This window comes from Cherax quadricarinatus, unplaced genomic scaffold (assembly GCF_038502225.1).
Source record: "Cherax quadricarinatus isolate ZL_2023a unplaced genomic scaffold, ASM3850222v1 Contig290, whole genome shotgun sequence".
Lineage (NCBI taxonomy): Eukaryota > Metazoa > Arthropoda > Malacostraca > Decapoda > Parastacidae > Cherax > Cherax quadricarinatus.
In genome coordinates, this window is record NW_027195316.1 from 180,338 (window position 1) to 206,566 (window position 26,229).

General features: G+C 44.6%; 1 protein-coding gene across 3 annotated transcripts in view; it reads right to left on the reverse strand.

Annotated features, from left to right (window-relative positions):
• LOC128701001 (venom protease) overlaps positions 1-26,229 on the reverse strand; it is a gene marked incomplete at its 5' end in the record, with an annotated part of 52,419 nt that overhangs the window by 14,360 nt on the left and 11,830 nt on the right. For 2 of the 3 annotated variants that reach the window (XM_070080295.1, XM_070080296.1), the window contains 2 exon segments: positions 4,307-4,548; positions 8,785-8,956. In XM_070080295.1, coding sequence (XP_069936396.1) covers positions 4,307-4,548; positions 8,785-8,956 — 414 coding nt within the window. 3 annotated transcript variants of the gene reach the window in all.

The window sequence follows — 26,229 nt, forward strand, 5'->3', positions numbered from 1 at the left end:
AAAGCAAAAGACTTGGCAGACGATGCAACATCCCCCCAATGAAAAGCAGGAGTGTCACTAGCACGTTAAGAGACCATATAATAAGTGTCAGTGGCCCGAGACTGTTCAACTGCCTCCCAGCATACATAAGGGGGATTACCAATAGACCCCTGGCTGTCTTCAAGACCCCTGGCCGTCTTCAAGACCCCTGGTTGTCTTCAAGTAGGCACTGGACAGGCACCTAAAGTCAGTATCTGACCAGCCAGGTTGTGGTTCGTACGTTGGGTTGCGTGCGGCCAACAGTAACAGCCTGGTTTATCAGGCTCTGATCCACCATGAGACCTGGTCACAGACCGGGCTGTGGGGGCGTCGACCCCCGGAACTCTCTCCAGTACCCCAACCTGCTGATAAATAGTAGCCCAACCTGCTGATAGATGGGATGTTGGTCAACAGTAGTAGATAGCACCCAACCTGCTGATAGATAGTACCCCAACCTGCTGATAAATAGTACCCAACCTGCTGATAGATAGTACCCCAACCTGCTCATAGATGGGATGTTGGTCAACAGTAGTAGATAGTACCCAACCTGCTGATAGATAGTACCCCAACCTGCTGATAGATAGTACCCCAACCTGCTGGTAGAGTACCCCAACCTGCTGATAGATAGTACCCAAACCTGCTGATAGATGGGATGTTGGTCAACAGTAGTAGATAGTACCCAACCTGCTGATAAATAGTACCCAACCTGCTGATAGATAGTACCCAACCTGCTGATAGATAGTACCCCAATCTGCTGATAGATAGTACCCAACCTGCTGATAGATAGTACCCCAACTTGCTAATAGATAGTACCCAACCAGCTGATAGAATGGTGTTCAGTGTAGTAGAAAGTGACCCAACACAGACAGTACCTACTTACCACACAGACAGTACCTACTTACCACACAGACAGTACCTACTTACCACGCAGACAGTACCTACTTACCACACAGACAGTACCTACTTACCGAACAGAGAGTGCCTACTTACCACGCAGAGAGTGCCTACCTACCACACAGACAGTGCCTACTTACCACACAGACAGTGAATACTTACCACACAGACAGCACCTACTTTTCATACAGTACCTACTTACCACACAAACAGTACTTATCACACAGACAGAACCTACTTACCACACAAACAGTACTTATCACACAGACAGAACCTACTTACGACACAGGCAGAACGCTCTTATCACACAGACCGTACCTTCTTACCACACAGACAGCACCTAATTACCACACAGACAGTACCTACTTATCACACAGACAGTATCTACTTACCACACAAAGAGTACTTATCACACAGACAGTACCTACTTACCACACAGACAGTACCTACTTACTCTACAGACAGTGCCTAATTATCACACAGACAGTACCTACTTACCATACAGACAGTACCTATTTACCACAAAAACATTACTTATCACACAGACAGTACCTACTTACCACACAAAGAATACTTATCACACAGACAGTACCTACTTACCACACAAACAGTACCTACTTACCACACAGACAGTGCCTAATTATCACACAGACAGTGCCTACTTACCACACAGACAGTACCTACTTACCACACAGACAGTGCATACTTACCACACAGACAGTACCTACTTACCACACAGACAATGCCTACTTGCCACACAGACAGTACCTACTTACCACACAAAGAGTGCCTACTTACCACACAGACAGTACCTACTTACCACACAGACAGTGCTTACCTACCACACAGACAGTACCTATTTACCACACAGACAGTGCCTACTTACCACACAGACAGTACCTACTTACCACACAGACAGTACCTACTTACCACACAGACAGTGCCTACTTTCCACACAGACAATACCTACTTACCACACAGACAGTGCCTACTTACCACACAGACAGTGCCAACTTACCACACAGACAGCACCTACTTTTCATACAGTACCTACTTACCACACAGACCGTACATGCTTATCACACAAACATTACTTATCACACAGACCGTACCTACTTACCACACAGACAGCACCTAATTACCACACAGACAGTGCCTACTTATCACACAGACAGTACCTACTTACCACACAAACAGTACTTATCACACAGACAGTACCTACTTACCACACAGACAGTACCTACTTACCACACAGACAGTGCCTAATTATCACACAGACAGTTCCTACTTATCACACAGACAGTACCTGCTTACAACACAGACAGTGCCTACTTATCAAACAGACAGTACCTACTTACCATACAGACAGTACCTATTATCACACAGACAGTACCTACTTACCACACAGAGAGTACATATTACCACACAAACAGTACCTACTTATCACATAGACGGTACCTACTTACCACACAAACAGTACCTACTTACCACACAGACAGTACCTACTTACCACCACTAGACAGTACCTACTTACCACACATACAGTACCTACTTACCATGCAGACAGTACCTAATTACCACACAGACAGTACCTACTTACCAACAACAGTACCTACTTATCACATAGACGGTACTTACTTGCCACACAAACAGTACCTACTTACCACCACTAGACAGTACCTGCTTACCAACAACAGTACCTACTTACCACTCAGTACGTACTTACCACACAGTACCTACTTACCACAACAGTACCTAGTTACCACAAAGACAGTACCTACTTACCACCACTAGACAATACCTACTTACCAACAACAGTACCTACTTACCACACAGACAGTACCTACTTACCTGGAGAGAGTTTACCTGGAGAGAGTTCTGGGGGTGCGACGTGGCCCCCCTATGGATCAGAGCCTGATCAACCAGGTTGTTACTGCTGGCTGCACGTAATCCAACGTACGAGCCACAGCCCGGCTGGTCAGGTACCGACTTTAGGTGCTTGTCCAGTGCCTGCTTGAAGACAGCCAGGGGTTTTGAAGACAGCCAGGCGTCTTGAGGACAGCCAGGGGTCTTGAAGACCACCAGGGGCCTTGAAGACAACCAGGGGTCTTGAAGACAGCCAGGGCTCTTGAAGACACCCAGGGATCTTGAAGACAGCCAGGGGTCTTGAAGACAGCCAGGGGTCTTGAAGACAACCAGGGGTCTTGAAGACAGCCAGGGGTCTTGAAGACAACCAGGGGTCTTGAAGACAGCCAGGGGTCTTGAAGACAGCCAGGGGTCTTGAAGACAACCAGGGGTCTTGAAGACAGCCAGGGGTCTTGAAGACAGCCAGGGGTCTTGAAGACAACCAGGGGTTTTGAAGACAGCCATGGGTCTTGAAGACAGCCAGGGGTCTTGAAGACAACCAGGGGTCTTGAAGGCAACCAGGGATCTTGAAGACAGCCATGGGTCTTGAAGACAGCCAGGGGTCTTGAAGACAGCCATGGGTCTTGAAGACAACCAGGTGTCTTGAAGACATTCAGAGGTCTTGAAGGCAGCCAGGGGTCTTGAAGACATCCAGTGGTCTTGAAGACATCCAGAGGTCTTGAAGACAACCAGGGGTCTTGAAGACAGCCAGGGGTCTTGAAGACAGCCAGGGGTCTTGAAGACATCCAGAGGTCTTGAAGACAGCCAGGGGTCTTGAAGACAGCCAGTGGTCTTGAAGACAACCAGGGGTCTTGAAGACAGCCAGGGGTTTTGAAGACAACCAGGGGTCTTGAAGACAGCCAGGGATCTTGAAGACAGCCAGTGGTCTTGAAGACAGCCAGGTGTCTTGAAGATATCCAGAGGTCTTGAAGACAGCCAGTGGTCTTGAAGACAGCCAGGGGTCTTGAAGACAACCAGTGGTCTTGAAGGCAACCAGGGATCTTGAAGACAACCAGGGGTCTTGAAGACAGCCAGGGGTCTTCAAGCACACCATGAAGGTTCTCTGTACATTTTCTAGGTCAGCAATTTCACCTGCCTTGAAAGGTGGTGTTAGTGTGCAGCAATATTCCAGCCTAGATAGAACAAGTGACCTGAAGAGTGTCATCATGGGCTTGGCATCCCTAGTTTTGAAGGTTCTCATTATCCATCCTGTCATTTTTCTAGCAGATGTGACTGATACAATGTTATGGTCCTTGACAGTACCTACTTACCACCACTAGACAGTACCTACTTACCACACAGTACCTACTTACTAACAACAGTACCTACTTACCACACAGTACCTACTTACCACACAGTACCTACTTACCACACAGTAACTACTTAACACACAGTACATACTTACTAACAACAGTAACTACTTACAACACAGTACCTACTTACCACAAAGACAGCACCTACTTACCACCACTAGACAGTACCTACTTACCAACAACAGTAGCCTGTCTGTCAACATAAACCTCATCACCATCTGGCAGACAGATGGGCCAGATATCAGGGGTGAATTCGGTGCTTTTATCCAAGGTGATGAGAGCTATGTCATTGACGTAGGTCGTAGTGTCGTAGTTCTCATGTTCCTTGATCTTCAGAACCCCGAAGGTTTTAGCTCCTGGGCTGGGCTGGCTGAAGTTGTACTCTCCCAGCCGGACGTTGATGGTCGTGGGGTCGAACCTGTTGGTATGTGGGTAGGTGGGTTAGTGGGAAGGTAACTAAGTGGGTAGGTGGGTTAGTGGTAGGTGGCTTAGTGGATAGGTGGGTTAGTGGATAGATGGCTATGTGGGTAGGTAGGATACTTGTAAGTGGCTTAGTGGATAGGTGGGTTAGTGAGTAGGTGGGTTAGTGGGTAGGTGGGTTAGTCGGTAGGTGGGTCAATGGGTAGATGGGTTAGGGGGAAGGTGGGTTAGTGCGTAGGTGGGGTAGTGAGTAGGTGGGTTAGTGGGTAGGTGGGATAGTGGGTAGGTGGGTTAGTGGGAAGGTCAGTAGGTAGGTAGGTGGGTTAGTGGGTAGGTGGGTTAATGGGAAGGTGGGTTAGAAAGTACGTGGGTTAGTGGGCAGGTGGGTTAGTGGGTAGGTAGGTTAGTGGGAAGGTCAGTTAGTGGGTAGATGGGTGAGTGGGTAGGTGTGTTAGTGGGCAGGTGGGCTAGTGGGTACGTGGGTTAATGGGTAGGAGGGTTAGTGGGTAGGTGGCTTTGTGGGTGGGTTCCTTAGTGGGTAGATTGGTTACTGGGTAGGTGGGTCAGTGAGTAGGTGGGTTAGTGGGTAGGTGGGTCAGTGGTAGGAGGGTTAGTTGGTCGGTGGGTTAGTGGGTAGGTGGGTTAATGGGTAGGTAGGTCAGTGGGTAGGTGGGTTAGTAAGTAGGTGGGTTAGTGGGTAGGTGGGTTAGTAGGTAGGTGGGGAAGTAGATAGGTGGGTTAGTGGGTAAGTGGGTTAGTGGGTAGGTGGGTTAGCGGATAGGAGGGTTAGTGAGTAGGTGGGTTAGTGGGTAGGTGGGTTAATCGGTAGGTGGGTCAGTGGGTAGGTAGGTTAGTGGGAAGGTAGGTTAGTGGGCAGATGGGGTAGTGAGTAGGTGAGTTAGTGGGTACGTGGGTTAGTGGATAGATGGGTTAGTGGGAAGGTGGGTTAGTGGGTAAGTGGGTTAGTGGGTATGTGGGTTAATGGGAAGGTGGGTTAGAGGGTAGGTGGGTTAGAGAGTAGGTGGGTTAGTGGGAAGGTGGGTTAGTAGGTAGGTGAGTTAGTGGGTAGGTGGGTGAGTGGGTAGGTGGGTTAATGGGTAGGTGGGTTAGAGGATAGGTGGCTTTGTGGGTAGGTGGGTCAGTGGGTAGTGGATTAGTGGGTAGGTGGGTCAGTGGGTAGGCGGGTTAGTTTGTATGTGGGTTAGTGGGTAGGTGGGTTAGTGGGTAGGTGGGTTAGTGGGTAGGTGGGTCAGTGGGTAGGAGGGTTAGTTGCTAGGTGCGTTAGTGAGTAGGCAGGTTAGTGGGTAGGTGGTTTAGTAGGTAGGTGGGTTTGTGGGTAGGTGGGTTAGTAGGTAGGCGGGTTAATGGGTAGGTGGGTTAATGGGTAGGTGGGTTAGTGGGTAGGCTGTCAGTGGGTAGGTGGGTTTATGGGTAGGTGGGTTAGAAAGTAGGTGGGTTAGCGGGTAGGTAGGTTAGTGGCTAGGTAGGTTTGTGGGTAGGTGGGTTAGTGAGTAGGTGGGTGAGTGGGTAGGTGTATTAGTGGGGAGGTGGGTTAGCTGGTACGTGGGTTAATGGGTAGGTGGGTTAGTGGTTAGGTGGCTTTGTGGGTAGGTGGGTTAGTGGGTAGATTGGTTTGTGGGTAGGTGGGTCAGTGGGTAGGTGGGTTAGTGGGTAGGTGGGTCAGTGGGTAGGAGGGTTAGTTGGTAGGTGTGTTAGTGGGTAGGCGGGTTAGTGGGTAGGTGGGTCAGTGGGTAGGTGGGTTAGCGAGTAGGTGGGTGAGTGGGTAGGTAGGTTAGAGGGTAAGTGGGTTAGTGGGTAGGTGGGTTAGTGTGTAGGTGGGTTAGTGGATAGGTGGGTTAGTGAGTAGGTGGGTTAGTGGGTAGGTGGATTAGTCTGTAGGTGAGTCAATGGGTAGGTAGGTTTGTGAGAAGGTGGGTTAATGCGTAGGTGGGGTGGTGAGTAGGTGAGTTAGTGGGTACGTGGGTTTGTGGGTAGATGGGTTAGTGGGAAGGTGGGTTAGTGGGTAAGTGGGTTAGTGAGTATGTGGGTTAGTGGAAAGGTGGGTTAGTGGGAAGGTGGGTTAGTGGGTAGGTGGGTGAGTGGGTAGGTGTATTAGTGGGCAGGTGGTTTGTGGGTACGTGGGTTAATGGGTAGATTGGTTAGTGGGTAGGTGGGTCAGTGGGTAGGTGGGTTAGTGGGTAGGTGGGTCAGTGGGTAGAAGGGTTAGTTGGAAGGTGGGTTAGTGGGTAGGCGGGTTAGTGGGTAGGTGGGTCAGTGGGTAGGTGGGTTAGTGAGTAGGTGGGTTAGTGGGTAGGTAGGTTAGAGGGTAAGTGGGTTAGTAGGTACGTGGGTTAGTGGGTAGGTGGGTTAGTGTGTAGGTGGGTTAGTGGATAGGTGGGTTAGTGAGTAGGTGGGTTAGTGGGTAGATGGGTTAGTCGGTAGGTGGGTCAATGAGTAGGTAGGTTAGTGGGAAGGTGGGTTAATGGGTAGGTGGGGTGGTGAGTAGGTGAGTTAGTGGGTACGTGGGTTAGTGGATAGATGAGTTAGTGGGAAGGTGGGTTAGTTGGTAAGTGGGTTAGTGGGTATGTGGGTTAGTGGGAAGGTGAGTTAGTGAGTAGGTGGGTTAGTGAGTAGGTAGGTTAATGGGAAGGTGGGTTAGAGGGTAGGTGGGTTAGTGGGTAGGTGGGTTAGAGGGTAGGTGGGTTAGTAGGTAGGTGATTTAGTGGGTAGGTGGGTTATTGGGTAGGTGGGTTAGTGGGTAGGTGGATTAGTGGGTAGGTGGGTCAGTGGGTAGGTGGGTTAGTTTGTATGTGGGTTAGTGAGTAGGTGGGTTAGTGGGTAGGTGGGTCAGTGGGTAGGTGGGTAGGTGGGTTAGTTGGTAGGTGAGTTAGTGGGAAGGTGGGTTAGTAGGTAAGTGGGTTAGTGGGTAGGTGGGTTAGTAGTTAGGTGGGTTAATGGGTAGGTGGCTTTGTATGTAGGTGGGTTAGTGGGTAGGTGGGTTAGTGGGTATGTGGGTTAGTAGTTAGGTGGGTTAGTGGGTTAGTAGGTAGGTGGGTTAGTGGGTAGGTGGGTTAGTGGGTAGGTGGGTTAGTGGGTATGCGAGTTTGTGGGTAGGTGGGTTTTTGGATACGTTGGTTAGTGGGTAGGTGGGTTAGTATGTGAGTTAGTGGGTAGGTGAGTTAGTGGGTAGATGGGTTAGTATGTAAGTGGGTTAGTGGGTAGGTGGCTTAGTACGTAGGTGGGTTAGAGGGGTGGGTGGGTTAGTAGGTAGGTGGATAGATGGGCAGGTGAGTTAGTGAGTTGGTGGGTTAGTGGGTAGGTGGGTTAGTGGCCACCATGTGTATGGTGGGTTAACAAATATGTATGGCCCCTTGGATACTCACCCACTTTCAGTGGGCCCTCACATACCCACGTATAGTGGCCTTAAGATACTCACCCACGTTCAGTGGCCCTCACATACCCACACATGTACAGTGAACCCTCACATACCGAAGTACAGTGAGCCCTCACATACCCACGTACAGTGGGCCCCCACATACCCATGTACACTGGGCCCTCACTTATCCATGTACTGTACGCCCTTGTATACCCACGTACAGTGGGCCCTCACATACTCACCCACGTACAGTGGGCCCTCACATATTCACCCAGGTAAAGTGGTCCCTGACATACCCACGTACAGTGGGCCTCTCACATACTCATCCACGTACAGTGAGCCATCGCTTACCCACCCACGTACAGTGGACCCTCACATACCCACGTGCAGTGGACCCTCACATACCCACGTACAGTGGGCACTCACGTACCCACGTGCAGTTGGCTCTCACATGCTCACCCACGTACAGTGGGCCCTTACACACTTACCCACGTACAGTGGGCCCTCACATACCTACGTATACGAGGCCCCTCACACACCAACGTACAGTGGGCCCTCACATACTCACCCACGTACAGTGGGCCTTCACACGCTCACCCACGTCCAGTGGGCCCTCAGATACTCACCCATGTAAAGTAGGCCCTCAGATAGCCACCCACGTCCAGTGGGCCCTCAGATACTCACCCATGTAAAGTGGGCCCTCAGATACTCACCCACGTACAGTGGGCCCTCAGATACTCACCCACGTCCAGTGGGCCCTCAGATACTCACCCATGTAAAGTGGGCCCTCAGATACTCACCCACGTCCAGTGGGCCCTCAGATACTCACCCACGTACAGTGGACCCTCAGATACTCACCCACGTACACAGTGGGCGGCAGTAAGGACGTGCTGGTTGGTAACAAGGACGCCACCACAGTACTGACTGTTACCTTGCCTCAGTAGAGCGGCCACCCAGGGCCACTCCCGCGGGTCAGCTGGCTTCCCGCCCACGATACGTGTGGGCGGCGGCTTGTAGACCAACCCACAACCTGAGGGCGGCAAGCAGGGTGGTGTAGCTCTATACAGAGTGAAACACAGCTCTATACTGAGTGAAACACAGCTCTATACTGAGTGAAACACAGCTCTATACTGAGTGAAACACAGCTCTATACTGAGTGAAACACAGCTCTATACTGAGTGAAACAGCTGTATACTGAGTGAAACACAGTTGTATACTGAGTGAAACACAGCTCTATACTGAGTGAAACACAGTTCTATACTGAGTGAAACATAGTTGTATACTGAGTGAAACACAGCTCTATACTGAGTGAAACACAGTTCTATACTGAGTGAAACACAGTTCTATACTTAGTGAAACACAGCTCTATACTGAGTGAAACAGTTCTATACTGAGTGAAACAGCTGTTTACTGAGTGAAACACAGTTCTATACTGAGTGAAACACAGCTGTATACTGAGTGAAACACAGTTCTATACTGAGTGAAACAGATTTCTATACTGAGTGAAACAACTTTATACTGAGTGAAACACAGTTTTATACTGAGTGAAACACAGTTCTATACTGAGTGAAACACAGCACTATACTGAGTGAAACACAGCTATATGCTGAGTGAAACACAGCTCTATACTGAGTGAAATACACTTCTAAAATGAGTGAAACACAGCTCTATACTGAGTGAAACACAGCTCTATACTGAGTGAAACGCTGCTGTATACTGAGTGAAACACAGCTGTATACTGAGTAAAACACAGCTCTATACTGAGTGAAAAGAGATGTATACTGGGTGAAATACAGCTGTATACTGAGTGTGAGGGAAAAGTTCAATAGATAGGAGTAGCGATGGAGTATATAGTAACAATAGTTTGATTGCCGGCTGCTTGTTAAGGTAGTGTCAGTCTAGCTCCCACTATCCCTTCCCCTCCTCCCCCCCCCCCGAAAGGTGACGTGTGGGGCTCCGGTCCAAACAGTAAATCACTCGACTCACAGCTCCCAACACTACTGTAAGTACATGCCTGCCTTGTATTCTAGTGGATTTATTGGTTGAAAGCTTCACTTTTGACCAATAATAAACTTAGTCTTTTCAGTCTTGCTCTAAGTTGACTGTTGTAATAATCACCACATCTTTTAGGTATTGTACTTATGGAGAGTGATTATTTAAGCAGTGGGTAACCTGTCTATCTTTCCAGCTTGAATGACAGAGAGGGTCACCTGTCAAACAACGAGTAAAACTGATGGAGAAGGACTAACGTCCTGAGACTTCCCCTTTTTGGATGTAATTACCTGTGCACCTGTAGGAAATTGCAGGACGTAACCCCTCATCATTACAGCGGTAAAAAACCTGTCATTGGGATAGAATACTCTAGGCTATTCTGTGAAGAACTATCCAGTGGGTTGTAACCAACACCTGCGAACCCCCCCCCGACCCCCCCGACCCCCCCGACCCCCCCGACCCCCCCAGACCCATCATCAGCAACGGCTACGATTTCAACAACAGTGTCACCAACACCAGACACCAAAGTTTTATATTAGCATTGAATTCAGTTATCATTTATATTTTTCATTTTTCATTTTCTTTAATGTAGGATTAATATTTCATATTTAAGTGTTTTATATTTTATATTTTCTATATAATGAAGTGTTTATGTTTGTCTGTTATTATTTCTTTTTCCATTCATTAATTTTCCTGAGGAGGAGCCAGCCTTGGTAATACTGTCTGAAGTTGTTACAGGGCTGAGTAAGCCTTCACACTGAGTGACACACAGTTCTATACTGAGTGAAACACAGCTGCATACTGAGTGAAACACAGTTCTATACTGAGTGAAACACAGTTCTATACTGAGTGAAACACAGCTCTATACTGAGTGAAACACAGTTCTATACTGAGTGAAACACAGTTCTATACTGAGTGAAACACAGCTGTATACTGAGTGAAACACAGTTCTATACTGAGTGAAACACAGCTGTATACTGAGTGAAACACAGTTCTATACTGAGTGAAACACAGCTGTATACTGAGTGAAACACAGTTCTATACTGAGTGAAACACAGTTCTATACTGAGTGAAACACAGCTCTATACTGAGTGAAACACAGTTCTATACTAAGTGAAACACAGCTGTATACTGAGTGAAACACAGTTCTATACTGAGTGAAACACAGTTCTATACTGAGTGAAACACAGCTCTATACTGAGTGAAACACAGTTCTATACTGAGTGAAACACAGTTCTATACTGAGTGAAACACACTTCTATACTGAGTGAAACACAGTTCTATACTGAGTGAAACACAGTTCTATACTGAGTGAAACACAGCTGTATACTGAGTGAAACACAATTCTATACTGAGTGAAACACAGCTGTATACTGAGTGAAACACAATTCTATACTGAGTGAAACACAGTTCTATACTGAGTGAAACACAGCTGTATACAGAGTGAAACACAGCTGTATACTGAGTGAAACACAGTTCTATACTGAGTGAAACACAGTTCTATACTGAGTGAAACACAGCTCTATACTGAGTGAAACACAGTTCTATACTGAGTGAAACACAGTTCTATACTGAGTGAAACACACTTCTATACTGAGTGAAACACAGTTCTATACTGAGTGAAACACAGTTCTATACTGAGTGAAACACAGCTGTATACTGAGTGAAACACAATTCTATACTGAGTGAAACACAGCTGTATACTGAGTGAAACACAATTCTATACTGAGTGAAACACAGTTCTATACTGAGTGAAACACAGCTGTATACAGAGTGAAACACAGCTGCATACTGAGTGAAACACAGCTGTATACTGAGTGAAACACAGCTACATACTGAGTGAAACACAGCTGTATACTGAGTGAAACACGGCTGTATACTGAGTGAAACACAGATGTATACTGAGTGAAACACAGCTGCATACTAAGTGAAACACAGTTCTATACTGAGTGAAACACAGCTCTATACTGAGTGAAACACAGCTGCATACTGAGTGAAACACAGTTCTATACTAAGTGAAACACAGCTGTATACTGAGTGAAACACAGTTCCATACTGGGTGAAACACACCTGTATCCTGAGTGAAACACAGTTCTATACTGAGTGAAACACAGCTGTATACTGAGTGAAACACAGTTCTATACTGAGTGAAACACAGCTGTATACTGAGTGAAACACAGTTCCATATTGGGTGAAACACAGCTGTATCCTGAGTGAAACACAGTTCTATACTGAGTGAAACACAGCTGTTTACTGAGTGAAACACAGTTCTATACTGAGTGAAACACAGCTGTATCCTGAGTGAAACACAGTTCTATACTGAGTGAAACACAGTTCTATACTGAGTGAAACACAGCTCTATACTGAGTGAAACACAGTTCTATACTGAGTGAAACACAGTTCTATACTGAGTGAAACACAGTTCTATACTGAGTGAAACACAGCTGTATACTGAGTGAAACACAATTCTATACTGAGTGAAACAGCTGTATACTGAGTGAAACACAGTTCTATACTGAGTGAAACACAGTTCTATACTGAGTGAAACACAGCTGTATACTGAGTGAAACACAGCTGCATACTGAGTGAAACACAGCTGTATACTGAGTGAAACACAGCTGCATACTGAGTGAAACACAGCTGTATACTGAGTGAAACATGGCTGTATACTGAGTGAAACACAGCTGTATACTGAGTGAAACACAGCTGCATACTGAGTGAAACACAGTTCTATACTGAGTGAAACACAGCTCTATACTGAGTGAAACACAGCTGCATACTGAGTGAAACACAGTTCTATACTGAGTGAAACACAGCTGTATACTGAGTGAAACACAGTTCCATACTGGGTGAAACACAGCTGTATCCTGAGTGAAACACAGTTCTATACTGAGTGAAACACAGCTGTATACTGAGTGAAACACAGTTCTATACTGAGTGAAACACAGCTGTATACTGAGTGAAACTCAGTTCCATATTGGGTGAAACACAGCTGTATCCTGAGTGAAACACAGTTCAATACTGAGTGAAACACAGCTGTTTACTGAGTGAAACACAGTTCTATACTGAGTGAAACACAGCTGTATACTGAGTGAAACACAGTTCTATACTGAGAGAAACACACTTCTATACTGAGTGAAACACAGCTGTATACTGAGTGAAACACAGTTCTATACTGAGTGAAACACAGCTGTATACTGAGTGAAACACAGTTCTATACTGAGTGAAACACAGCTGTATACTGAGTGAAACACAGTTCTATACTGAGTGAAACACAGCTGTATACTGAGAGAAACACAGTTCTATACTGAGTGAAACACAGCTGTATACTGAGTGAAACACAGTTCGATACTGAGCGAAACACAGCTGTATACTGAGTGAAACACAGTTCTATACTGAGTGAAACACAGCTGTATACTGAGTGAAACACAGTTCTATACTGAGTGAAACACAGCTGTATACTGAGAGAAACACAGTTCTATACTGAGTGAAACACAGCTGTATACTGAGTGAAACACAGTTCTATACTGAGCGAAACACAGTTCTATACTGAGTGAAACACAGTTCTACACTGAGTGAAACACAGCTGTATACTGAGTGAAACACAGTTCAATACTGAGTGAAACACAGTTCTATACTGAGTTGAAACACAGCTGTATACTGAGTGAAACACAGCTGCATACTGAGTGAAACACAGCTGTATACTGAGTCAAACAAGGCTGCATACTGAGTGAAACACAGCTGTATACTGAGAGAAACACAGCTGTATACTGAGTGAAACACAGCTTTATACTGAGTGAAACACAGCTGCATACTGAGTGAAACACAGTTCTATACTGAGTGAAACACAGCTCTATACTGAGTGAAACACAGCTGCATACTGAGTGAAAAACAGTTCTATACTGAGTGAAACACAGCTGTATACTGAGTGAAACACAGTTCCATGCTGGGTGAAACACAGCTGTATACTGAGTGAAACACAGTTCTATACTGAGTGAAACACAGCTGTATACTGAGTGAAACACAGTTCTATGCTGAGTGAAACAGAGCTGTATACTGAGTGAAACACAGTTACATATTGGGTGAAACACAGCTGTATACTGAGTGAAACAGTTCTATACTGCGTGAAACACAGCTGTATACTGAGTGAAACACAGTTCTATACTGAGTGAAACACAGCTGTATACTGAGTGAAACACAGTTCTATACTGAGTGAAACACAGCTGTATACTGAGTGAAACACAGTTCTATACTGAGTGAAACGCAGCTGTATACTGAGTGAAACACAGTTCTATACTGAGTGAAACACAGTTCTATACTGAGTGAAACACAGCTGTATACTGAGTGAAACACAGCTGCATACTGAGTGAAACACAGCTGTATACTGAGTGAAACAAAGCTGCATACTGAGTGAAACACAGCTGTATACTGAGTGAAACACGGCTGTATACTGAGTGAAACACAGCTGTATACTGAGTGAAACACAGCTGCATACTGAGTGAAACACAGTTCTATACTGAGTGAAACACAGCTCTATACTGAGTGAAACACAGCTGTATACTGCGTGAAACACAGTTCTATACTGAGTGAAACACAGCTGTATACTGAGTGAAACACAGTTCCACACTGGGTGAAACACAGCTGTATCCTGAGTGAAACACAGTTCTATACTGAGTGAAACACAGCTGTATACTGAGTGAAACACAGTTCTATACTGAGTGAAACACAGCTGTATACTGAGTGAAACACAGTTCCATATTGGGAGAAGCACAGCTGTATCCTGAGTGAAACACAGTTCCATACTGGGTGAAGCACAGCTGTATACTGAGTGAAACACAGTTCTATACTGAGTGAAACACAGCTGTATACTGAGTGAAACACAGTTCTATACTGAGTGAAACACAGCTGTATACTGAGTGAAACACAGTTCTATACTGAGTGAAACACAGCTGTATACTGAGTGAAACACAGCTGTATACTGAGCGAAACAAAGCTGTATGCTGAGTGAAACACAGATCTATGCTGAGTGAAACACAGCTGTATACTGAGTGAAACACAGCTGTATACTGTGTGAAACACACTTCTATACCGAGTGAAACAAAGATGTATACTGAGTGAAGCATACTTCTATACTGAGTGAAACAGTTCTATACTGAGTGAAACACAGTTCTATACTGAGTGAAACAGTTCTATACTGAGGGAAACACAGCAGTATACTGAGTGAAACACAGCTTATACTGAGTGAAACACAGTTGTACACTGAGTGAAGCACAGTTATATACTGAGTGAAACACAGCAGAATACTGAGTGAAAAAAGTTGTATACTGAGAGAAACACACTTCTATACTAAATGAAACATATATATATATGGAGTGAAACACAGTTCTATACTGAGTGAAACAGTACTATACTGAGTGAAACACAGCTGTATACTGATTGAAACACAGTTCTATGCTGAGTGAAACAGCTGTATAATGAGTGAAACACTGTTCTATACTGAGTGAAACACAGCTGTATGCTGAGTGAAACACAGTTCTATACTGAGTGAAACACAATACTATACTGAATGAAACAGTTCTAAACTGAGTGAATCAAGGGCTGTATACTGAGTGAAACACAGCTGTATACTCAGTGAAACACACTACTATACTGAGTGAAACACAGTTCCATACTGAGTGAAAAAAACAGCTGTATATTGAGTGAAACACAGTTCTATACTGAGTGAAACACAGCTGTATACTGAGTGAAACACAGTTCTATACTGAGTGAAACACAGCTGTATACTGAGTGAAACACAGTTCTATACTGAGTGAAACACAGTTCTATACTGAGTGAAACACAGCTGTATACTGAGTGAAACACAGCTGTATACTGAGTGAAACACAGCTGTATACTGAGTGAAACACAGCTGCATACTGAGTGAAACACAGCTGTATAATGAGTGAAACACAGCTGCATACTGAGTGAAACACAGCTGTATACTGAGTGAAACACAGCTGTATACTGAGTGAAACACAGTTACATATTGGGTGAAACACAGCTGTATACTGAGTGAAACACAGTTCTATACTGAGTGAAACACAGCTGTATACTGAGTGAAACACAGTTCTATAATGAGTGAAACACAGCTGTATACTGTGTGAAACACAGTTCTATACTGAGTGAAACACAGCTGTATACTGAGTGAAACACAGTTCTATACTGAGTGAAACACAGCTGTATACTGAGTGAAACACAGTTCTATACTGAGTGAAACACAGTTCTATACTGAGTGAAACACAGCTGTATACTGAGTGAAACACAGCTGCATACGGAGTGAAACACAGCTGTATACTGAGTGAAACACAGCTGCATACTGAGTGAAACACAGCTGTATACTGAGTGAAACACGGCTGTATACTGAGTGAAACACAGCTGTATACTGAGTGAAACACAGCTGTATACTGAGTGAAACACAGCTGCATACTGAGTGAAACACAGTTCTATACTGAATGAAACACAGCTCTATACTGAGTGAAACACAGCTGCATACTGAGTGAAACACAGTTCTATACTGAGTGAAACACAGCTGTATACTGAGTGAAACACAGTTCCATACTGGGTGAAACACAGCTGTATCCTGAGTGAAACACAGTTCTATACTGAGTGAAACACAGCTGTATACTGAGTGAAACACAGTTCTATACTGAGTGAAACACAGCTGTATACTGAGTGAAACACAGGTCCATATTGGGTGAAACACAGCTGTATCCTGAGTGAAACACAGTTCAATACTGGGTGAAGCACAGCTGTATACTGAGTGAAACACAGTTCTATACTGAGTGAAACACAGCTGTATACTGAGTGAAACACAGTTCTATACTGAGTGAAACACAGCTGTATACTGAGAGAAACACAGTTCTATACTGAGTGAAACACAGCTGTATACTGAGTGAAACACAGCTGTATACTGAGCGAAACAAAGCTGTATACTGAGTGAAACACAGATCTATGCTGAGTGAAACACAGCTGTATACTGAGTGAAACACAGCTGTATACTGTGTGAAACACACTTCTATACTGAGTGAAACAAAGATGTATACTGAGTGAAACACACTTCTATACTGAGTGAAATACAGTTCTATACTGAATGAAACACAGTTCTATACTGAGTGAAACAGTTCTATACTGAGTGAAACACAGCAGTATACTGAGTGAAACACAGCTTATACTGAGTGAAACACAGTTGTATACTGAGTGAAGCACAGTTATATACTGAGTGAAACACAGTTCTATACTGAGTGAAACACAGTTTTATACAGAGTGAAACACAGCTGTATACTGAGTGAAACAAAGCTGTATACTGAGTGAAACACAGTTCTAAACATAGTGAAACACAGTTCCATACTGAGTGAAACACATTACTACACTCAGTGAAACACAGCTGTATACTGAGTGAAACACAGCTGTATACTGAGTAAAACAAAGCTGTATACTGAGTGAAACACAGCTTTATACTGAGTGAAAAAAACTATACTGAGAGAAACACAGTTCTATACTGAGTGAAACACAGCAGTATACTGAGTGAAAAAAGCTGTATACTGAGAGAAACACACTTCTATACTGAGTGAAACATATATGTATACTGAGTGAAACACAGTTCTATACTGAGTGAAACAGTACTATACTGAGTGAAACACAGCTGTATACTGAGTGAAACAGTTCTATACTGAGTGAAACAGCTGTATAATGAGTGAAACACTGTTCTATACTGAGTGAAACACAATACTATACTGAGTGAAACAGTTCTATACTGAGTGAATCAAGGGCTGTATACTGAGTGAAACACAGCTGTATGCTCAGTGAAACACAGTTCTATACTGAGTGAAACACAGCTGTATACTGAGTGAAACACAGCTGTATACTGAGTGAAACACAGCTGTATACTGAGTAAAACAAAGCTGTATACTGAGTGAAACACAGCTTTATACTGAGTGAAAAAAACTGTATACTGAGTGAAACACAGTTCTATACTGAGTGAAACACGGCAGTATATTGAGTGAAAAAAGCTGTATACTGAGAGAAACACACTTCTATACTGAGTGAAACATATATGTATACTGAGTGAAACACAGTTCTATACTGAGTGAAACAGTACTATACTGAGTGAAACACAGCTGTATACTGAGTGAAACACAGTTCTATACTAAGTGAAACAGCTGTATAATGAGTGAAACACTGTTCTATACTGAGTGAAACACAGCTGTATGCTGAGTGAAACACAGTTCTATACTGAGTGAAACACAATACTATACTGAGTGAAACAGTTCTATACTGAGTGAATCAAGGGCTGTATACTGAGTGAAACACAGCTGTATGCTCAGTGAAACACAGTTCTATACTGAGTGAAACACAGTTCCATACTGAGTGAAAAAAACAGCTGTATACTGAGTGAAACACTTTTCTGTACTGAGTGAAACATTTCTATACTGAGTGAAACACAGTTCTATACTGAGTGATACACAGTTGTATACTGAGTGAAACACAGATCTATACTGAGTGAAACGCAGCAGTATACTGAGTGAAACACAGCTGTATATTGAGTGAAACATAGTTCTATACTTAGTGAAACACAGATCTATGCTGAGTGAAACGCAGATCTATGCTGAGTGAAACGCAGCAGTATACTGAGTGAAACACAGCTGTATACTGAGTGAAACACAGTTCTATACTTAGTGAAACACAGTTTAATACTGAGTGAAACACATTTCTATACTGAGTAAAACACAGCTGTAAACTGAGTGAAACACAGTTCTATACTGAGTGAAAGAAAGCTCTATACTGAGTGAAAAAAGCTCTACTGAGTGAAACACAGTTCTATACTGAGTGAAAAAAGCTGTATACTGAGTGAAACACAGTTCTATACTGAGTGAAACACAGTTCTATACTGAGTGAAACACAGTTCTGTACTGAGTGAAACACAGTTCTATACTGAGTGAAACACAGTTCTATACTGAGAGAAAAAATCTGTATACTGAGTGAAACACAATTCTATACTGAGTGAAACACAGTTTTATAATGAGCGAAACAGTTCTATACTGAGTGAAACACAGTTTTATAATGAGCGAAACACAGTTCTATACTGAGTGAAACACAGTTCTATGCTGAGTGAAACACAGTTCTATACTGAGTGAAACACAGTTCTATACTGAGTGAAACACAGTTCTATACTGGGTGAAACACAGTTCTATACTGAGTGAAACACAGCTCTATACTGAGTGGAACACAATTCTATACTGAGTGAAACACAGTTCTATACTGAGTGAAACACAATTCTATACTGAGTGAAACACAGTTCTATTCTGAGTGAAACACAGTTGTATACTGAGTGAAACACAATTCTATACTGAGTGAAACACAATTCTATACTGAGTGAAACACAGTTCTATGCTGAGTGAAACACAGTTGTATACTGAGTGAAACACAGTTCTATACTGAGTGAAACACAGTTCTATACTGAGTGAAACACAGTTCCATACTGAGTGAAACACAGCTCTATACTGAGTGAAACACAGTTTTATAATGAGTAAAACACTGTTCTATACTGAATGAAACACAGTTCTATAATGAGTGAAACACAGTTCTATACTGAGTGAAACACAGTTCTATACTGAGTGAAACACAGCTCTATACTGAGTGAAACAGTTCTATGATGAGTGAAACACAGTTCTATACTGAGTGAAACACAGCTCTATACTGAGTGAAACACAGCTCTATACTGAGTGAAACACAGCTCTATACTGAGTGAAACACAGCTCTATACTGATTGAAACACAATTCTATACTGAGTGTAACACAGTTGTATACAGAGTGAAACACAGCTGTATACTGAGTGAAACAAAGCTGTATACTGAGTGAAACACAGTTCTAAACATAGTGAAACACAGTTCCATACTGAGTGAAACACATTACTACACTCAGTGAAACACAGCTGTATACTGAGTGAAACACAGCAGTATACTGAGTGAAAAAAGCTGTATACTGAGAGAAACACACTTCTATACTGAGTGAAACATATATGTATACTGAGTGAAACACAGTTCTATACTGAGTGAAACAGTACTATACTGAGTGAAACACAGCTGTATACTGAGTGAAACACAGTTCTATACTGAGTGAAACAGCTGTATAATGAGTGAAACACTGTTCTATACTGAGTGAAACACAGCTGTATGCTGAGTGAAACACAGTTCTATACTGAGTGAAACACAATACTATACTGAGTGAAACAGTTCTATACTGAGTGAATCAAGGGCTGTATACTGAGTGAAACACAGCTGTATGCTCAGTGAAACACAGTTCTATACTGAGTGAAACACAGCTGTATACTGAGTGAAACACAGCTGTATACTGAGTGAAACACAGCTGTATACTGAGTAAAACAAAGCTGTATACTGAGTGAAACACAGCTTTATACTGAGTGAAAAAAACTGTATACTGAGTGAAACACAGTTCTATACTGAGTGAAACACGGCAGTATATTGAGTGAAAAAAGCTGTTTACTGAGAGAAACACACTTCTATACTGAGTGAAACATATATGTATACTGAGTGAAACACAGTTCTATACTGAGTGAAACAGTACTATACTGAGTGAAACACAGCTGTATACTGAGTGAAACACAGTTCTATACTAAGTGAAACAGCTGTATAATGAGTGAAACACTGTTCTATACTGAGTGAAACACAGCTGTATGCTGAGTGAAACACAGTTCTATATTGAGTGAAACACAATACTATACTGAGTGAAACAGTTCTATACTGAGTGAATCAAGGGCTGTATACTGAGTGAAACACAGCTGTATGCTCAGTGAAACACAGTTCTATACTGAGTGAAACACAGTTCCATACTGAGTGAAAAAACAGCTGTATACTGAGTGAAACACAGTTCTCTACTGAGTGAAACACTTTTCTGTACTGAGTGAAACACATTTCTATACTGAGTGAAACACAGTTCTATACTGAGTGATACACAGTTGTATACTGAGTGAAACACAGATCTATACTGAGTGAAACGCAGCAGTATACTGAGTGAAACACAGCTGTATATTGAGTGAAACATAGTTCTATACTTAGTGAAACACAGATCTATGCTGAGTGAAACGCAGATCTATGCTGAGTGAAACGCAGCAGTACACTGAGTGAAACACAGCTGTATACTGAGTGAAACACAGTTCTATACTTAGTGAAACACAGTTTAATACTGAGTGAAACACATTTCTATACTGAGTAAAACACAGCTGTATACTGAGTGAAACACAGCTGTATACTGAGTGAAACACAGTTCTATACTGAGTGAAAGAAAGCTCTATACTGAGTGAAAAAAGCTCTACTGAGTGAAACACAGTTCTATACTGAGTGAAAAAAGCTGTATACTGAGTGAAACACAGTTCTATACTGAGTGAAACACAGTTCTATACTGAGTGAAACACAGTTCTATACTGAGTGAAACACAGTTCTGTACTGAGTGAAACACAGTTCTATACTGAGTGAAACACAGTTCTATACTGAGAGAAAAAATCTGTATACTGAGTGAAACACAATTCTATACTGAGTGAAACACAGTTTTATAATGAGCGAAACAGTTCTATACTGAGTGAAACACAGTTTTATAATGAGCGAAACACAGTTCTATACTGAGTGAAACACAGTTCTATGCTGAGTGAAACACATTTCTATACTGAGTGAAACACAGTTCTATACTGAGTGAAACACAGCTGTATACAGAGTGAAACACAGCTGCATACTGAGTGAAACACAGCTCTATACTGAGTGGAACACAATTCTATACTGAGTGAAACACAGTTCTATACTGAGTGAAACACAGTTCTATGCTGAGTGAAACACAGTTCTATACTGAGTGAAACACAATTCTATACTGAGTGAAACACAGTTCTATTCTGAGTGAAACACAGTTGTATACTGAGTGAAACACAATTCTATACTGAGTGAAACACAATTCTATACTGAGTGAAACACAGTTCTATGCTGAGTGAAACACAGTTGTATACTGAGTGAAACACAGTTCTATACTGAGTGAAACACAGTTCTATACTGAGTGAAACACAGTTCTATACTGAGTGAAACACAGCTCTATACTGAGTGAAACACAGTTTTATAATGAGTAAAACACTGTTCTATACTGAATGAAACACAGTTCTATAATGAGTGAAACACAGTTCTATACTGAGTGAAACACAGTTCTATACTGAGTGAAACACAGCTCTATACTGAGTGAAACAGTTCTATGATGAGTGAAACACAGTTCTATACTGAGTGAAACACAGCTCTATACTGAGTGAAACACAGCTCTATACTGAGTGAAACACAGCTCTATACTGAGTGAAACACAGCTCTATACTGAGTGAAACACAATTCTATACTGAGTGAAACACAGTTCTATACTGAGTGAAACACAGTTCTATACTGAGTGAAACACAGTTCTATACTGAGTGAAACACAGTTCAATACTGAGTGAAACACAGTTCTATACTGAGTGAAACCCAGTTCTATAGTGAGTGAAACACAGTTCTATACTGAGTGAAACACAGTTCTATACTGAGTGAAACGCAGTTCTATACTGAGTGAAACACAGTTCTATACTGAGTGAAACACAGTTCTACACTGAGTGAAACACAGTTCTATACTGAGTGAAACTCAGTTCTATACTGAGTGAAACACAGTTCTATACAGAGTGAAACACAGTTCTATACTGAGTGAAACAGTTCTATACTGAGTGAAACACAGTTCTATTCTGAGTGAAACACAGTTCTATACTGAGTGAAACACAGTTCTATACTGAGTGAAACACAGTTCAATACTGAGTGAAACACAGTTCTATACTGAGTAAAACGCAGTTCTATACTGAGTGAAACACAGTTCTGTACAGAGTGAAACACAGTTCTATACTGAGTGAAACACAGTTCTATACTGAGTGAAACACAGTTCAATACTGAGTGAAACACAGTTCTATACTGAGTGAAACACAATTCTATACTGAGTGAAACACAGTTCAATACTGAGTGAAACACAGTTCTATACTGAGTGAAACACAGTTCTATACTGAGTGAAACACAGTTCTACACTGAGTGAAACACAGTTCAATACTGAGTGAAACACAGGTCTATACTGAGTGAAACACAGTTCTATACTGAGTGAAACACAGTTCTATACTTAGTGAAACACAGTTCTATACTGAGTGAAACACAGTTCTATACTGAGTGAAACACAGTTCTATACTGAGTGAAACACAGTTCTATACTGAGTGAAACAGAGATCGTTACAAGATAAAGCTTTTAAAAGGTAAATAAAACTTCACATTGTAAGATAAAGCTGTGTAGGTGGTGTAGGTGGTGTAGGTGGTGGTGTAGGTGGTGTAGGTGTAGGTGGTGTAGGTGGTGTATGTGGTGTAGGTGGTGTAGGTAGTTTAGGTAATGTAGGTAGTGTAGGTGGTGGTGTAGGTGGTGTATATGGTGGTGTAGGTGGTGTAGGTGGTGGTGTAGGTGGTCGTGTATATGGTGGTGTAGGTGATGTAGGTGGTGTTGTAGGTGGTGTAGGTGGTGGTGTAGGTGGTGTAGGTGGTGTAGGTGGTGTATGTGGTGTAGGTGGTGGTGTAGGTGGTGTAGGTGGTGTACATGGTGTAGGTGGTGGTGTAGGTGGTGTATGTGGTATAGGTGGTGTAGGTAGTGTAGGTGGTGGTGTAGATGGTGCATATGGTGGTGTAGGTGGTGTAGGTGGTGGTGTAGGTGGTGTAGGTGGTGGTGTATGTGGTGGTGTAGGTGATGTAGGTGGTGGTGTAGGTGGAGTAGGTGGTGGTGTAGGTGGTGTAGGCGGTGTAGGTAGTGTAGGTGGTGGTGTAGGTGGTGTATGTGGTGTAGGTGGTATAGGTAGAGTAGGTGGTGGTGTAGGTGGTGTAGGTGAAGGTGTAGGTGGTGTAGGTGGTGGTGTAGGTGGTGTATGTGGTGTAGGTAGTGTAGGTGGTGGTGTAGGTGGTGTAGGTGGTGGTGTAGGTGGTGTAGGTGGTGGGTGCATGTGGTGGTGTAGGTTGTGTAGGTGGTGGTGTAGGTGATGTAGGTGGTTGTGTAGGTGGCGGTGTAGGTGATGTAGGTGGTGGTGTAGGTGGTGTAGGTGGAGTAGGTGGTGGTGTAGGTGGTGTAGGTGGTGTAGGTAGTGTAGGTGGTGGTTTAGGTGGTGTATGTGGTGTAGGTGGTATAGGTAGAGTAGGTGGTGGTGTAGGTGGTGTAGGTGGAGGTGTAGGTGGTGTAGGTGGTGGTGTAGGTGGTGTATGTGGTGTAGGTGGTGTAGGTAGTGTAGTTGGTGGTGTAGGTGGTCTAGGTGGTGGTGTAGGTGGTGTAGGTGGTGCAGGTGGTCAGGTATGCAGGTGGTGTAGGTGTGTAGGTAGGTGTGCAGGTGTGCATGGTGTAGGTGCAGGTGAGGTGCTAGGTGGCAGGTGCTGCAGGTGCAGGCAGGTGCAGGTGGCAGTAGGTATGTGGTGGCATGAGGTGCAGGTGCAGTGCGGCGGTGGTGCAGGTGGCAGGGGGTGCAGGTGGCAGGGGTGCAGGTGGTGTTGTGGTGTGGTGTAGGAGGTGCAGGTGGTGGTGGTGGTGTAGGTGTATGTGGTAGGTGGTGGTGAGGTGGTAGTGGTGGCAGGTGCAGGTGGTAGGTGGTGCAGGCCGGTGTAGGTAGGCAGTGCAGGTGGTAGGTGGTGGTGTAGGCGGTGGCAGGTGTGGCACAGGTGGCAGGTGGTGGCAGGTGCAGGCAGGTGGTGCATGCAGGTGGCAGGTGGCAGGTGGTGAGGTGGCAGGTATAGGTGGTAGGCAGGTGGTGCAGGTGGTGGTATGTAGCAGGTAGGTGTGGCAGGTGGCAGGTGGTGCAGGTGTGTATGGCGTGGTGAGGTGGTGCAGGCAGTGTAGGTGGTGGTGTAGGTGGTGTAGGTGGTGAGGTGGTAGGTGTGCAGGTGGTGTAGGCAGGTGTGGTGGTAGGGATGGTAGGTGGTGCAGGTGGTGCAGGTGTAGGTGTACAGGTATGTGGTGGTGGTGGATGTGGTAGGTGTAGCAGGTGGCAGGTGGTAATGGTGGTGGTGCAGGTGTAGGTGGTGCAGGTGGTGCAGGTGGTGGTGTTAGGTGTAGGTGTGGTGTAGGTGGTGGCAGGTAGGTGTATGGTGGTGTAGTGGTGTGCAGGCAGGTGCAGGTGGTGGTAGGTGCAGGTGCAGGTAGGTGTAGGCAGGTGCAGGTGTGTGATGGTGGTGTAGGTGGTGGTGTAGGTGGTAGTAGGTAGATGGTAGGTGGAGTAGGTGATGGTAGCAGGTAGGTGGTGGATGGTAGTGGGGAGGTGGTGTAGGTGGTGTAGGTGGATGGCGCAGGTGGTGTAGGCTGAGTAGGTGGTGTAGGTGATGCAGGTGGTGTAGGTGGCGCAGGTGGTGTAGGGTGGTGGCAGGCAGGTGTAGGTCAGGTAGCGTGCAGGCAGGTGGCAGTGGCAGGCAGGTGTAGGTGGTGTAGTGGTGGTGTGGTGTGGCTGGTGTAGGTGGTGTAGGTGTATGTAGGTGTATTTGCAGTGATGGTAGAGGTGGCAGATGCAGGTGGTGTAGGTGGAGGTGGTAGGTGTAGGTGGTGGCAGGATGTGTAGGTAGGTGTAGGTGTGGCAGGTGTAGGTGGTAGTGGTGGCAGGTAGGTGTAGGTGGTAGGTGCAGGTGGTGCATGGTGTAGGTGGTAGGTGTAGGTGGTGTAGGTGGTGCAGGTGGTGTAGGTGGTAGGTGAGTAGGTGCAGGTGGTGTGGAGGTAGGTGGTGGTAGGTAGCAGGTAGGCAGGTGGTAGGTGGTGTAGGTAGGTGAGGTGTAGGTGGTGCAGGTGTGAGGTGTAGGTGGTGTAGGTGGTGTAGGTGGAGCAGGTGGTGTGGTAGGTGGTGCAGGTGGTGTAGGTGGTGTATGGTGGTGTAGGTGGTGTAGGTGGAGGTGCAGGTGGTAGGTGCAGGTGGTGTAGGTGGTGGTAGGTGGTGTAGGTTAGGTATAGGTGTATGTAGGTGGTGGTAGGCAGGTGGTGATGTAGGTGTGGTGTAGGTAGGTGGTGCAGGTGCAGGTGGCCTGCAGCTGCAGGGGTGCAGGTAGGTAGGTGTATGGTGGCGGTGGTGGTGCATGTGGATAGCAGGCTGGCAGGATGGTGTATGGTGCAGTGTGGTGCAGGTAGGCGGTGTGGCAGTGCGGGCTGGTGCAGGTGGTGTAGGTGGCAGCAGTAGGTGGTGTAGGTGGTGTAGGCAGGTGTAGGTGTGCAGGTGCATG